The sequence below is a fragment of the Suillus discolor genome (assembly GCF_016758755.1).
Source record: "Suillus discolor strain FC423 chromosome Unknown F5147scaffold_5, whole genome shotgun sequence".
Classification (NCBI taxonomy): Eukaryota; Fungi; Basidiomycota; class Agaricomycetes; order Boletales; family Suillaceae; genus Suillus; species Suillus discolor.
In genome coordinates, this window is record NW_024541252.1 from 558,229 (window position 1) to 574,577 (window position 16,349).

The 16,349-nt window shown below is 43.9% G+C and overlaps 3 protein-coding genes across 3 annotated transcripts; all 3 read left to right on the plus strand.

Moving 5' to 3' along the window:
• The first annotated feature begins 540 nt into the window (after positions 1-540).
• Positions 541-1,851, plus strand: F5147DRAFT_671462 (uncharacterized protein). Its single transcript, XM_041435598.1, has 5 exons — positions 541-645; positions 703-723; positions 777-869; positions 921-1,151; positions 1,199-1,851. The coding sequence occupies exons 1-5, from the start codon at positions 550-552 to the stop codon at positions 1,481-1,483; spliced, it is 726 nt and encodes a 241-aa protein (XP_041298046.1). The 5' UTR covers positions 541-549; the 3' UTR covers positions 1,484-1,851.
• A 1,957-nt stretch (positions 1,852-3,808) lies between these two features.
• On the plus strand, positions 3,809-6,984 carry F5147DRAFT_742947 (uncharacterized protein; the record flags this gene model as incomplete). Its single annotated transcript, XM_041439570.1, has 7 exons — positions 3,809-3,908; positions 4,018-4,518; positions 4,609-4,794; positions 6,341-6,569; positions 6,624-6,681; positions 6,706-6,756; positions 6,805-6,984. 7 exons carry the CDS (start codon positions 3,809-3,811, stop codon positions 6,982-6,984), a joined length of 1,305 nt encoding a protein of 434 aa, XP_041298047.1.
• Positions 6,985-10,542: 3,558 nt separating this feature from the next.
• F5147DRAFT_648739 (uncharacterized protein) lies at positions 10,543-10,991 on the plus strand (the record flags this gene model as incomplete). The annotated part of the gene is made up of 2 exons (XM_041433296.1): positions 10,543-10,656; positions 10,707-10,991. 2 exons carry the CDS (start codon positions 10,543-10,545, stop codon positions 10,989-10,991), a joined length of 399 nt encoding a protein of 132 aa, XP_041298048.1.
• Positions 10,992-16,349: the final 5,358 nt, after the last annotated feature.

A 16,349-nucleotide genomic window follows, 5' to 3' on the forward strand; every position in this document is an offset into this window, starting at 1 on the left:
CGAGATGGTCAGAGAGTGTTGAGCGGATCTGACGATGGGACTGCAAGGCAATGGGACGTGGAAAGTGGAGAGACAACCCTCGAGCCAATCGAGACTGGTCACAGTGGCGTGTGGGTAGTGGTCTATTCACCGGACATGTCCATGATTGCGACTGGTGGGCGTGATGGGCCCTGGAGTGGAGAACCCCCCGAATGCTCCATCAAAATCTGGGGCACAAATACAGGCAAGCTGGTCGCAACTCTCAAGGGACATACATCAGCAGTGACTTGCCTGGCTTGGACCAAGGACCGAAAAACTCTCATCTCTGGGTCATGCGATAACTCGATTAGGACATGGAATACCAAAACATGGAAGCAAACCGCACTACTGGAAGCGAACACTCACGCAGTCTGGGCCATTGCAATATCACCAAATGACCGCATCCTCGCAAGTGCATCATACGACGAGACAGCGCTATTGTGGAACCTCGACAATGGACAACTCATCAGTTCACCCCTCCGGCACGCAGACTACATTAACTCCGTATCGTTTTCGGAAGATGGAAAGTTGATGTCCACTGCCTGCCAGGACACAAACGCGTACACATGGGATGTTGCTGCGATTGTTACAGAAGCCGGCCTCGACGACCTACTTTTGAGTTCAAAGGTGAATTGATATGCACGTCTCATTGTTATATTTTCATAACTGAATTCCCTCTGCCAGGCCAACAAGTCGGTACTCCATGTACGTGACGCCTTGATGAAAAGATCTTGTTGTTCTCACTATATATGCTCTAGGCTACTGCTACACGACCTTCAGTGCAACGACGTCTGCCTAATCATCGGATACCCCAAGGTTTCTTTGATGGTGTCCCACCAGATCGCTCCCATGTATGTCATCACTATCAATTTGGTTTTGTTTCCTGACCTTCATGTTCTCAGTCCTCCGCACGAGACCATCCCCACTCCTCAGTACCACCAGGCAGCACATTTCTTGGTCGTTTATTCCACCGGTTGAACCGCAGTCCCTCCAGTGCCCATACTACGTCGCCATCCTCTCCTCTCGAATGGGCTCGAAACATTATGAAGCGGCGCGTACGACGTGATGAGGGTATCAAAGTTCAAGGGTGCAGCCCTGCGGTTGTCGAGGTTCCGTATGCGAAGGGCAAGCGTGTATGTTCCTTCTCCTTGATCGTTCTACTCCACCTGATATCATGTAGAGAAATGCTTGCGCGAGGGAGAAACGAAAAAGACTATTCCCCCAAAAGAATCCTACTGCAAGTAGTTCGCGGCCTCCAAAGCCCAATATCACCCAGCCATCTTCGCAACCACAGGCAGCTAACTCCTTGTCGTCCACCACATCTGCCGTCGGCAATGTCACTGCAATAGCCGCGACTTCGACACCCTCACGCCCAGATGCGACGATAAGGCAGGCAGGACTTTGGACTCGCTTCTGGCTCTTTCTTGGTTGTCTCTCTCCTGAATACACGGTCGGTCATCAGTAGATCTTCTTTTTCATTTCAATATACCCGCTCGTCTGCTCGCTTTTCCTGGGGCAGCTGATTGCATAGCATCAGTCCACTCTTCCTCTACTTCAAAAGCCCCCAATTCACTTACTTTCCCTCCCGCTGCTAATGATATTGCCATAGTAGACACTGCTCCTCGTGCTTATCTCGACGTATACAATGCACGCAATAATGTCCCTCACGCACATCGCGATATCCTCCTCGTCATCGGCTACCCCAGACTCGTTCCCTACTACCTTCCTAGGTTCTTGCTGCATCGCATAGATTAAATTCTTCTCCTACATCAGAGGTGGAGGATCTCTGTTTCAAATCTCACGGACGAGCTTTACAATGAAATACGCACGCGTCACAGTCATCAAGACACAATCTTACATGCGCATGACGTTGACCTTCTCAACAAAAACAATGATTTGTGCACCCTTGCCTACCTGACGGGTTTGGGATTTGCAAATTCTATCATACATGAGTGTCTTTGTACTACGGTGCTGTCTTGTATAGTCTTGCTTTTTTCTGATGTCGTTAAAGTGATTGCCGTGCTAGCGCCAGGTGCTGGTAGAAAATGTTTAGATGCTGATCGAAGGCATTTGGCAGTCCCCCGTCAGCTTCACTGATGTGTCGAAGACACTTTTAAAGAAGGTACGTCCATCTTCATTTTTCCAGCCCAGCTCATAGTACACGACTAACTAGTCCTCTCCCATTCAGGCAGAACTAAACTAGGGCCGAGTGCTGAGTTGTCATTATACTTTGAAAGCCCAAGTCCGTCCTCGGGTCAGCAGGTTCCTCGGAATAGCGTTAAATGGGCGCATTGTATCAAGCTGGTAAATACATCCCGGTGTCCTGTCGCTACACATGCACTAATTTATATGGTGATTGGTGATTGCACTGTCGATGCATAATACAGAAATCGTAGCACTGAGCTGCACGCTAAATCACCGCGCACATTCCACAATGACCAAGCAAACAAAATATCAGCAAAGCTCATGATCATCGTTAGGAACTACAAACTGTGTGGTGCAATGATGGCATTATGAGAACAAACTGAGGACTTCTATATCTTGCGGTACTCGAAGGTGGGCTTCCAGGCTTCGACTCGAAGGACTCGATAACAGTGCGACGCCTTGAAGTCATCCACAGTATCTAAGCTCCAAGACTTTGTCAGATGTCTACGACATCAATTCTGTCAGAACCAGAAACTCGGAGAACAACACATTGGCACCAATCCAGATGCTCGTTACTCACGTCCTACAGTCAACCCAGCCCAATTGCCAAAGCTCGATTGTTATCCACGGCAAATGGACACCCAACATCTCATCTCCAGCATAAAACAGAGATCTTCAGACAACGAAACCGAACTCAAGGATGCAGCTTACGTTTCCTTCGTCGCATCTGTGGGGTGACGATAATTAGTGATCAGGTATTACCATTACTCAAACTCAATTCCTAATGTGCAAAATAGAATCTGTCTATTCGGAATCGCGGTTTCCGGTACCTCATCTCGATCGCCGAGAGAAAGTGATGAGCAAGTGCAAGTTTCGAGGCAAGACAAGATGAATGAAATTTATTGCAAAATGGTGTTTTTAATACTTTGTGGGTGGCAAACTATTATGTACTTTACTGCAAACTTCATCATCTGCTCAGAAAAAATGTGTCTCAAAATCCTCACACAAGATCTCCCAGACAAGAATTCATATCTCACCAGGCAGACGTCCTATCAACCTTCATCACATCATTCAGAATGCCATGCAAATATTCCACAACACCAGATACGCCATCACCAAGTTATTCAACATTGACATCTCCAGCGTCAATGGCATCACCCCCAACATCCCTACCTATCAACCTTCATCGCATTATTCAGAACACTACACAAATCTTCCACAATGCCAGATACACCATCACCAAGTTATTCAACATTGACATCTCCAGTGTCAACAGCATCACCCCCAGCACCCCTGCCTATCAACCTTCATCGCATTATTCAGAACGCTACACAAATCTTCCACAACGCCGGATATGCCATCACCAAGTTATTCAACATCAACGTCTCCAGTGTCAATGGCATCACCTCCAATACCCCCAGGTATGGAGGACTGTACTGCACGCATTGTCTCAGCTTAGTTCATCATTCCAGCTGTACCTACCATGTACCCTACAAGTAGTGGCACTTGTAACTCCCACTGTCCCAAATGCAAAACATTCAATGTTAACCTAATTCCATGCCCCTATCCTGGTTGCTCCTGCACTTTCAAGAATAGATCTGGGCTCACACAACACCAGCACACAATCCATAGTTTTTCATTTGAAATGCCAAGGAAAGCTCCTCTGAGTGAACCACATGAAGACACCGATTGTTGGCAGTCCACAAATGATGGTGATATTGAGATGGATGATCAACCTGTTGGTGGTGAGACAAATAACGAAACTTTGAACGGCCCACATCGTGACTATCATCTTGAACTAGACAGTCTGTTCTCGACTTAGGATATGTTGTTCTGACGCTAATTTTTTTATAGCTCGTATATGTGACGAAGCAGGAAATTTTATTCACCCAGATACACCTCTGCCTCCCTACACCTCTCGGGCCCCAGATGACTGGACACCTTACCACAATCAAATCGAGTTCAAGACAGCCAAGTTTCTTTATTCGAAAGTCCAAATGTCCGCAGGTGATATCGACAAACTTATGCAGTTGTGGGGTGCTACACTTGCAAAACACAATGATGCCCCTCCATTTTCAGACCACTGTGATTTGTATTCGACTATTGACAACACACCGGTTGGAGATGTCCCATGGAAATCTTTTTCGATGAAATACAATGCCAAGGACAATGATATGAATGAAAGTGCACCATGGATGGACAAGACATACACCACATGGTTTCGTGATCCACGCACTATAATACATAACATGCTCGCCAATCCGGATTTCAAGGACACAATGGACTATGTACCATACCAGGAATTTATTAGAGAGGGTGATGATGCAAAGTGTCAATGGCGCAATCTAATGTCAGGTAATTGGGCATAGGACCAAGCGGTGCATTTGCTACCATAAACACTTCTGTTCAGCTCATGTGTTATTGTTTAGGATGAGATTGCAAAAGATCCCCGTACACATGGTGCAACCTTTGTTCCGGTAATCCTTGGAAGCGACAAAACAATGGTTTCAGTAGCAACTGGACAAAACGATTACTACCTGCTGTATGTTTCGATTGGCAATGTCCACAATAATATTCATTGTGCCCACCGAAATGCTGTCGCTCTTATTGGTTTCTTGGATATCCAAAAGAGTACGTCTTTTTTCACAATCATACACCATTTAACGCTGACACGCACCAAACTTGTTTTGTGCATGGTCATGGCTACTTTTTAGCTTTGATGTTCTCTACTATACTTTATGAAATTACTAAGAATTTTCTATAACACATTATGATTTGATTTGAGTAATTTTCAGACATAACAAACCCATAATACTACATAATAATTCAATTAACACTTATCCAATCTAAAGATAAGTTCCAAACACACCACAACACATTAGTCAGCATTCTCTCACAATCTTATGATTGTTTTTTAACAATTCTTCACATTTTTTCTGTATATTCTGAAACATATTTACGGTAGCATTCCAACATTTCAACCGTTCATGTGTGATCAATGGCTTAGTCAGGAAACTGAAGGAAGAAAGTTAATAGATGGGAATATTTGAGAAGTGAACAAGTCATCATGAGACATTTCAACTATGACTCAGTATGAGTCATTATGAGTCATTTTCTGTCTGAGTCACTATGAGTCATATTTCCTTAAATAGATAGTTACACAGCCACATTTAGAGTAGTATATAAGGGGCCCAGCTTCCCCTCTGAATAATGACAATCTCCCTTTTCAAATAAGCTTCCTTTGAGAGGACAGACATCCCCCTTTTAGAGAGAGGGAGGAGGATTTGAGTATCTTCCTGAATTTCTCACCCTATATTTGTGTGAACATCTGAGTGAATATTAGTTTATTCCCTCCATTCTTTTGTCATCATTTCCCACAATATACTGATCTTCTGAGGCCTACCTTGAGCCAATCCTTGAATTACACTAGCTGGTACACGGTTATCAGTCATCTAGTTGTAGTTTTGTCACATTCTCTTTACAACACAGGATATCTTTTCTGTTAGGAGAATTTATGTATTTTTAACGATCAGGAGGACAACAAATAAGATTAGCACTTTATTCAACAATATTAAGAGCTTGGCTGCTTTAAGACTACATCAAGAGGGTGTACTCTGTTCGGATTCTGCATCATACTCATCATGAGTGCCTGAGCAGCAGAGAAGTTAGTTTCGAAGCCACATATTTTGGTTGATTCGATTGTGTTAGAGGCTTAGTTGATCTCCTCTAATTTTTGAGAATAGGGAGTGTTTACAAGATATTACTCTGATTCATTGTGTACTGTTGTGATCCATATATTCATCTTCATATTGCACACCTTTGCAATCTTATTCTAGTAGCATCGTAGTACTGCATCAAGCCAGTTATCAATTCGGCTACACCATTTACGATCCTTATCTTCAGCGTCCTAAGTACTGCATCAAGCCAGTTAACGGACTATTGGCCTTCAAGTACCCAAGCACTGCATCAAACCAGTTAACAGTCACTGTCTCAACCCACCTAAAGTCATTAGAAGTTGTTTAGATTGACCCAGCTATTTACACCTCCTCCCACGAATGACCACGTTATCAACCGTTGGTATTTGTCTGAACCGTTGACCGTGGAGGATAGTGAGAACTGGTGATTTTATTGCCAATCACATCCTAGTAAGACAATGCTCATCATTTTGAACTTATAGCATCCAAAAAACATGCTGAGGACCCACACTTTCGAAAATTCAAGAACCAACTCTTCCATAGTTCATTGTCGCAAATATTGTTGTCACTCAAGCCTGCAATGTCTGTTCCCGAGGTTACACGCTTTGGAGACGGGCACTTTTGCCATATGGTATATGGCCTAGGACCCTACATTGCCAATTACCCTGAACAATCAGTCCTTGCTTGCATCATTTACAATTGGTGTGCGAAGTAAGTGTTTTTAATGAGCATTCACTTCAGCCTATGCTGACAATAATGCCTCAGGTGCTTTGCATTCCCTAATAACTTGGATGCACTTGACAATGGGCTGCGTGGCCGAGAAGTTACTGATACTCTTTGTGAGTAGTTCGATTACACAACACTGTGGGAGGAATGGGGAATTATTGGTGACTTAGTGGTAAGCATGCTCCACTTTCATTTCTCTCACTTCATTCACACTTGTCAGCCTTTCACCGATGATTACCCTCATGCCGATATCCATGAGCTCCTGTCACCAGATATCCTGCATCAAATTGTTAAAGGCACATTTAAAGACCATTTAGTTATGTGGGTCGAACAGTATCTACTGCAGGAACACGGAAAGACACACACAAAAGAGATTCTCGATGACATTGACCGCCGGTAAGTATTTTTATCGTTGCTTTGTCACTTCAATTTGGCTACTAACTACTTGTCATCTATTAAGCATAGCTGCAGCACCCTCTTTTGCAGGACTTCACTGATTTCCAGAAGGACATGGGTTTTTGCAATGGACAGGTGATGACTCAAAGGCCCTCACAAAAGTCTACCTTCCAGCAATCGAGGGACATGTCCCACAAGACATTGTTCAATGTTTTTGCGCCTTTCTTGAATTTTGCTACATTGTGAAGCAAGATATTATTACTGAAGACACTCTTGAGAAGCTTTCAGATGCACTCCAATGCTTTCACCAGTACCGGAAAAAATTTCAAGACACAGGAGTTTGGATAAACGGGTTTTCACTACCATGTCAACACTCCCTCACTCACTACATCTCACTCATCCACATGTTCAGAGCACCAAATGGGCTATGCTCATCGATAACAGAATCGAAACATATCAAGGCTGTCAAGGAGCCTTGGCGATGATTGAGCAAACTCAATGTGCTTGGACAAATGCTACTCACCAACCAGCACCTTGACAAGATTTCTGCATCACAAGTAGACTTTACTGCACACAAAATGCTTACTTCATGTACTATCAGCCATCTTTGTATGTCATTTTTTACTTGCATGATACTAGGTGTTTACAGCTAATTTCAGATGCCATACTTGACCTGAGCTCAAATACAACTTCAAATGCCTCCAATAATACTCAAGATGTCGAAGATGATGATGACGGAGCTCAAAACAACGATGAAGATGGTATGTTGGAAGGGCTGAAAGCACATAGTGATGTGAAATTAGCATGTTGTCTTACTAGGATGTGATTGGCAATAAAATCACCAGTTCTCACTATCCTCCACGGTCAACGGTTCAGACAAATACCAACGGTTGATAACGTGGTCATTCGTGGGAGGAGGTGTAAATAGCTGGGTCAATCTAAACAACTTCTAATGACTTTAGGTGGGTTGAGACAGTGACTGTTAACTGGTTTGATGCAGTGCTTGGGTACTTGAAGGCCAATAGTCCGTTAACTGGCTTGATGCAGTACTTAGGACGCTGAAGATAAGGATCGTAAATGGTGTAGCCGAATTGATAACTGGCTTGATGCAGTACTACGATGCTACTAGAATAAGATTGCAAAGGTGTGCAATATGAAGATGAATATATGGATCACAACAGTACACAATGAATCAGAGTAATATCTTGTAAACACTCCCTATTCTCAAAAATTAGAGGAGATCAACTAAGCCTCTAACACAATCGAATCAACCAAAATATGTGGCTTCGAAACTAACTTCTCTGCTGCTCAGGCACTCATGATGAGTATGATGCAGAATCCGAACAGAGTACACCCTCTTGATGTAGTCTTAAAGCAGCCAAGCTCTTAATATTGTTGAATAAAGTGCTAATCTTATTTGTTGTCCTCCTGATCGTTAAAAATACATAAATTCTCCTAACAGAAAAGATATCCTGTGTTGTAAAGAGAATGTGACAAAACTACAACTAGATGACTGATAACCGTGTACCAGCTAGTGTAATTCAAGGATTGGCTCAAGGTAGGCCTCAGAAGATCAGTATATTGTGGGAAATGATGACAAAAGAATGGAGGGAATAAACTAATATTCACTCAGATGTTCACACAAATATAGGGTGAGAAATTCAGGAAGATACTCAAATCCTCCTCCCTCTCTCTAAAAGGGGGATGTCTGTCCTCTCAAAGGAAGCTTATTTGAAAAGGGAGATTGTCATTATTCAGAGGGGAAGCTGGGCCCCTTATATACTACTCTAAATGTGGCTGTGTAACTATCTATTTAAGGAAATATGACTCATAGTGACTCAGACAGAAAATGACTCATAATGACTCATACTGAGTCATAGTTGAAATGTCTCATGATGACTTGTTCACTTCTCAAATATTCCCATCTATTAACTTTCTTCCTTCAGTTTCCTGACTAAGCCATTGATCACACATGAACGGTTGAAATGTTGGAATGCTACCGTAAATATGTTTCAGAATATACAGAAAAAATGTGAAGAATTGTTAAAAAACAATCATAAGATTGTGAGAGAATGCTGACTAATGTGTTGTGGTGTGTTTGGAACTTATCTTTAGATTGGATAAGTGTTAATTGAATTATTATGTAGTATTATGGGTTTGTTATGTCTGAAAATTACTCAAATCAAATCATAATGTGTTATAGAAAATTCTTAGTAATTTCATAAAGTATACTATCACTGGCAGGGTTTTTCACAGGTTTTCAATGTTTGATGCGCAGCACACTCGTCAAGAGGTCTTTTTTTCTGCTTCTTGACAGACCTGTGGGAAATATCATGCTCTATCACACCCAGGTGAAATCTGATTTTTTGCGATGATGTTCAAGCGGCGGAAGGAATCCGGTTGTGCGATGTCAGTTCGGCAGGGACTGGATATGCTGTTTCAAAATTTGTCACAGCAATGTCACACTGGAGTTTTGTAGCTCCGCAACGGCATGCTCAGCAGAATTTTGAATCTCGATATCTGAACAAGCATTCGAAGGAAATCAAAGATTCTATGGATTCGTGCATGTACATTATATAGACCAGCTATTCACAGTAAGTAAATCTAAATGTATGTATGTGCATTAAGTGGAAAGGATATGATAGTAATAGAATGAAAGTGAGTATGTTCACAAAAGTGTATAATCAAAGACTGGATGTAGGATATATACCAACGAGGATTAAACTCACAGTCCAGGTCATTGCACTGGTGAGTGATAATAAGGTGGATAATAAAAGGGATCATGTTGAGGTTGAAATGATTCGAGGTGAGGATGTTCTTGATAAGGTGTTTAATTGCAGATGCGAGTGGGAGATGGCTTGCCGAATGCAGAAGAGGATGTGCGCCAAGCACAAGTGGAGGTTCATGTTCATTGTCATCAAGTGTGTGAGAAGATGTTGATACAACGGGTCGTGATGGCGGCAGATTTTCTTCCTCGATAGCTGCCCATTGTTGACTATCGCGCGTGTCCCTGAGATTTTGCGGAATAGAATGTTTTGAAAATCGGGCGTCTGATTGCAGGCTGCTATAAGATACACCTCCCCTTTCGGTCTTACTCGATGTACAGTTTTTGAGCGGAGATTATAATTGATGCTGCACTATAGTCATGGTGCGGCATCCACTCTTTCAACAAATTCACTGATAACATGGTTCTGCCCTCATTCAATCGCGATATGGAAAATCGCAGTGGTAAGCATTATTTGTATAGGGACAGAGATTGTTTTCCCTTGGTTTTTTTTCCTGTTTGACAAAGTATACAGATTGTAGCATTACAATCATTAATGCTCAGTGGTGTGACATATGTCAATGGATGATTTATTGTGAACACAACTGCTCGATGTTTTCTGTAATATCTTCACAGCTGTATTCTATAGACACTAGAGAACACTGGCTAAAATCACAGAATATTTTTATGCAGTGTGCAGCTCACGATATGATGATCAGCGAATTTTGAAACCCAATACCCATTTTGAAAAACCCCGCCAGTGATAGTAGTAGAGAACATCAAAGCTAAAAAGTAGCCATGACCATGCACAAAACAAGTTTGGTGCGTGTCAACACACCACGTGATGAAGGTATCAAATTGCAAGGGTGCAGCCCTGCGGTTGTCGAGGTTCCATATGCGAAGGGCAAACATGTAAGTTCTTTCTCTTCCTTGATCATCCTACACCACTTAATTTCATGTAGAGAAATGCTTGTGCAAGGGAGAAATGGAAAAAACTATTTCTCCCAAAGATCCCTACCGCAAGTAGCTCACAGCCTCCAAAGCCCAATGTCACCCAGTCATCTTCGCAACCACAGACTGCCATCCCTGGTTCACCCTCCACACCTCCCATTGGCGATGCTATTGGCATAGCCATGACCTCAACGACCTCACACCCAGATGCAACAATAAGACAGGCTGGACTTTGGACTCACTTCTGGCTCTTTCTCGGTTGTCTCTCTCCTGAATATACGGATGGTCATCATTAGATTTTCTCATCCTTTACGAGTCGCATGCCTTTATGTTCGATACAGATTCCAAACAAACGCTTCATCATCTCCATCAAAATGTATACTACACATTGATTTTTCTGCAGCTGCAACAAAGCATCGATCATTGCATGGACATTAACGATCCAATACAGGAGCCGAAACAAGACTTGCCTATTAATATCTATTCATTAAGTCAGGCTCAAACAATGACGATGGTATCATCCTGAATAGCAAGCAGCATCAATACCAGTTGTTGCGGATACTGAAAATGAAGATGGATTTGAGAATCAAAATACTATGTCGGTGTCAATCCATGCGGAGAGACTTGGATCAGAGCATGTACTTTGAATTGAGATAAAAAACTACAATGTCATCCAATATCAGACTTCATTAACATTAGTGTTGTGCTGTGGTATTGAAACAAATCAAAATAATGCCATTTCATCCTACCCGAAGTATTACATGAACTGTGTCATACTACAACCTTACAGCCTCACTAAACTCCTTCTCCCACTTGTCAATCCAAAATTCAAGTTGCCTTCTCCTTGCATCGTAGTAATCCCTCCAAAGATCCTCCCAAAGATTGCATTTCTGCACAGCTGAAAATGTGCTGTTGCAGTTCATCAAACATATACAAAATCCTATGTAATTCTGTCCCAACATCAATAACCAAACATCATACAAGAGGAAAAAGGGGAATGAAGATTGGGATCGAACTCACCTAACAATATTCTCCTAACCTTATCTCCATCCCGCACCCAACACCCAACAGGACAGGTTTGATCAATGCTGATATCAATGCATCGAGCAAAGAACACTGCTGCTCTCCCTCCTCCTGAGTCCTAGGGAGCATGAGAGCAGAGATGGAGATGAATCACGGATCAGAGAGCATTGAAACATGGGAATTGACATGAAGAGTTGGGGGTGGTGCGTTTTCTGAGGTGGGAGGGCTTATGTTTGATTGTGGGTCAAGCTGAGGTTGGGAGGAGGGGGATGGTTATCAACAGGGTTTGCATTTTGAGTGTGTCGCTTGTACCTAGGAGGAGGTTGTGCAGGGGTTGCCATATCCCTAGTTTCTTCAGGTCTATGTCATGCCATTTGTAAGGTCGCACATCAATCCACGGCAGTATAGTCACCATTCACAATATCAATATTCAGAACTAGCTATATCCAATTGTAAGCAACCATGACACACACAAGGTTCGATCATTGGAAAGACACAACACACCATTTCAAGATCATCAAGCACTAGTAATTTGTCATCTTCAGCTTGCCTTTCATCCAGGACTCCTGTAAGAGCGTCTTTTCTGAGTTGAGCATCTGGTTTACTGCTCCAGATGTGATCGATTATTCAGGAATCAAGTTTAACTGTCCTGTTTTCCATAGTGAACGGCTTATCGCCTTGCATAGTTGTTGAGAACCAGATAATCATGCCATAATTTAAATGTGATCATATGATACTTAGACGCTTCGGGTGCACAGCCTATGCTGTGTATAAGCTGTGAAGCAAACACGAGGATACAGCATATAAAACAACATATCAGGAAGTAAGTGGATTCAGTTTTAACTTGACCACCAAACCTATTATTCACTGCTGCCTGCCCATCACTGCTTACTAGAGACCTCCTCGTAAGTGATGATTGGAATTTTATCGATGAAAGCTGAGATGGTGCTGCACTCCATAGTCAAAATTCTGGAGTATGGCCTCATCCACCACTAAAACAAAAGAGACATTAGCAATAAAACCCAACCAGGAATTCAAAGGACACACCAAAAGGGCGTGAGGAGTCATACACCTGCCAGGTGGACAGTGAATCATCACTTGTTCAGAAGACGGCTCGCTGCGGGTATGGAACTTGAAGAGCGAGAAACAGATAGGGGAAGACTGGAGAGATGGAGAAGGTAGAGTGCACTGTATAGCATTGTCTCCGGACGGGAAGAAAGTGGTTAGTGGGAGTAAGAATGGCACAGTGAGGTTGTGGGACATTGACATATGCAAAGTCATCACTAGATGGATGGGGCACACAGAGGAAGTGAATACCGTCTGCTGGAGTCAAGATGGTCAGAGAGTGTTGAGCGGATCTCACAATAGGACCGCAAGGCAATGGGTTGTAGAAAGCGGAGAGACAATCCTTGAGCCAATCAAGACTGGGCACATCTCTGTGTGGGCAGTGGTCTATTCACCAGACATGTCCATGATTGCAACGGGTGGACAGGATGGGCCCTTGACTGACGAACCCATCATGGAGTGCTCCATCAAAATCTGGAACACAAAGACAGATGAGCTGGTCGCAACTCTCAAAGGACATACACAGATACAGTAGACTTGCTCATAACGTATATGGTAATAATGTATATTTTTCATATTGTATTGGGTTTGGGTGGCTCCCATTGTGGTATGCGGGGAAATGGCCAGGATATTGTATAATGTATAATGTATAGTGTTTGGTGGTCCAATATACAGTATGACACCTAGTTTACTAAGGCCCGGGTGGTCGGAGATCCTGAAAGTAGCATGAAAAATTTTCATTGATGCACATCTATTAGTACTAACTAAATGGCGTGTAGCACCAAAAAATGCCAGCCATGTCCTAAGCCTGGCCCATACAAGCCTTAGAAGCCAATAACATCTGGGAAAGATGCCACTGTAACATCTACAGCAGCACCTAAAACTATACACCGTCAAAATCTTACACTAAAGGACTGATATTGTTGATCATGATAAACCAAAGTTGAGTACCATGGAGCTAATCGAGCTCTGTGAACAACTCGAGGCAGCATGCATTGCACGAGTTAATGTGGACTCGTCCTTTGATATTATTCACAATCTTCGTAGGCTCAGAGGGGTTTTGCGACGCGAAGAAATTCAGAATGCCAAGCAGGCTACTCTAGACACGTTCTGGAACATGAAGTAGACTAGATAGTTGAATACATGCGATGATGCTGTGACCGTGGGAACCTTTCCATCTACATATTATAAGAACGGAGCGATTTCCAATATGGTGTCGACGCCATGTGCGCGCTCCACTTGAGCCTGAGTGCACATGTATTGTTCATTACGGAATCTCTGTATCTCTTCCATCCCGGCTCGAGCGAGTATATTTTTCATAGTGTATAGAGAAAGGGTGGCTCCCGTCGCTATACGTTATGAGCAAGTCTACTGTAGTGGGTTGCCAACTTGCCTGGCTTGGACTGAGGACCGAAAAACTCTTATCTCCGGGTCAGACAATTACTCGATTAGGACATGGAATACCGAAACATGGAGGCAAACTGCACTACTGGAAGCGCACACTCACGCGGTGTGGGCCTTAGGTGAGCCACATATCCGGGATTTGCCATTTGCACCCCTCTTACGAGGATATAGATATAGCATGTACAACGACGTACCAGGAAGCAGTGAACTCAACTGTGACTTACCACCAAAGCCATCATTCCCTGCTGCCTGCCCATCGCTGCACTACGTAGTTGAAATCCTGGAGTATGGCTTCACCCACTGCTAAGACATCAGAGATCAGAGCCTGCCAGACATTTGAAGGACACGCAGGATCTGTCTGGGGCATCATATACCTGCCAGGTAGACAGCGGATCATCACTTCTTCATACGACGGCTCGCTGCGGGTATGGAACTTGAAGAGCGGGAAACAGATAGGAGAAGACTGGAGAGACGGAGAAGGTGAAGTGTACAATATAGCGTTGTCTCCGGACGGGAAGAAAGTGGTTAGCGGCAGTGAGGACGGCGCAGTGAGACTGTGGGACATCGACACATGCAAGGTCATCGCTAAATGGATGGGGCATACAAAACCAGTGTTATCTGTCTGCTGGAGTCAAGATGGTCGGAGAGTGTTGAGCGGATCTCACGACAGGACTGCAAGGCAATGGGACGTGGAAAGCGGAGAGACAATCCTCGAGCCAATCAAGACTGGACACAGTGATGTGTGGGCAGTGGTCTATTCACCAGACACGACCTTCATTGCGACTGGTGGATTTGAAACACATGAGGCCCCCATCAAAATCTGGGACGCAAAGACAGGCAAGCTTGTCGCAACTCTCAAAGGACATGCATGGACAGTGGGTTGCCTGGCTTGGACCAAGGACGGAACAACTCTTATCTCTGGGTCACGCGATTGCTCGATTAGGACATGGAATACCAAAACATGGAAGCAAACCGCATTACTGGAAGCGCACACTTCCTTTGTCTGGGCCACTGCAATATCACCTAATGACCACATCCTCGCAAGTGCATCTTACGACAATACAGCGCTATTGTGGAACCTCGACAATGGAGAACTCATCGGTCCGCCTCTCCGGCACACAAATTTCGTTGAGTCCGTATCGTTTTCGGAAGATGGAAAGCTACTAGCCACTAGCTGCTACGACACGAACGTGTACACATGGGATGTTGCTGCGATTGTTAAAGAAGCCGGCCTCGACGACCTACTTTCGAATTCAAAGGTGAATCGATATGCATGTGTCATTGTTATATTTTCACAACTGAATGCGCTCTGCCAGGCCAACAAGTCGGCACTCCATGTACGTGATAGTCCTTCATAAAGAGTTTGTTGTTCTCAATATATAAGCTCTAGACTAGTGCTACACGACCTCCAGTGCAACGACGTCCGCCTACTCATCAGATACCCCAAGGTTTCTTTGATGGAGTCTCACCAGATCGCTCCCATGTACGTCATCACTACCAATTCAGCTTCGTTTTCCTGACCTTGATATCCTCAGCACTCCTCAAAACCGCCAGGCAGCGCGTTTCTTGGTCGTTTATTCCACCTCAACCGCAACCCCTCCAGTGCTCATGCTACGTCATCATCCTTCCTTCTCGACTGGGCTCGAAACATTTTGAAACAGCGTGGGCGAAGCGGTGAAGGTACCGAGTTGCAAGGGCGCAGCCCTGCTGTTGAAGTTCCGTATGCGAAGGGCAAACGTGTATGTTCTCTCTCCCTCGGATGTTCACTGGCAACTTCATCTAATATTACACAGAGAAATGCTTCATCGAGGGAGGTTGCCTTTGCGAAACAGAAACAGAAAACGAAACTATCACACTCGAAGATCTCTACTACAGGAAGCCCACAGCCTCCCAAGCCCAACATCGCTCAATCATCTTCGCAACCACAGACAGCTGACTCTTCGTTGTCCACCGCGCCTGCTGCCGGTGCAGCTACAATCTCAACAACAGCGCCACGCCCTCACGCAACGATAAGAGACGTTGGACTCTGGACTCGCTTCTGGCTCTTTCTAGGTTGTCTCTCCTGAATACACAGACGGTCATAATCAAATCTCCCCATTCTTCACGAGTGGCATGCCTTTATATCTCGACGGATTCTTGTTGATGTGCTTTACCTACACTCT

Bases quoted from the DNA above. Each gene is read 5' to 3' on its own strand.
- F5147DRAFT_671462 (XM_041435598.1), top strand. From the start codon at position 550: ATGTCCACTGCCTGCCAGGACACAAACGCGTACACATGGGATGTTGCT. The intron at 724-776 runs GTACGTGACGCC...TATATGCTCTAG, and splicing joins CCAACAAGTCGGTACTCCAT to GCTACTGCTACACGACCTTC. The intron at 1,152-1,198 runs GTATGTTCCTTC...GATATCATGTAG, and splicing joins CGTATGCGAAGGGCAAGCGT to AGAAATGCTTGCGCGAGGGA.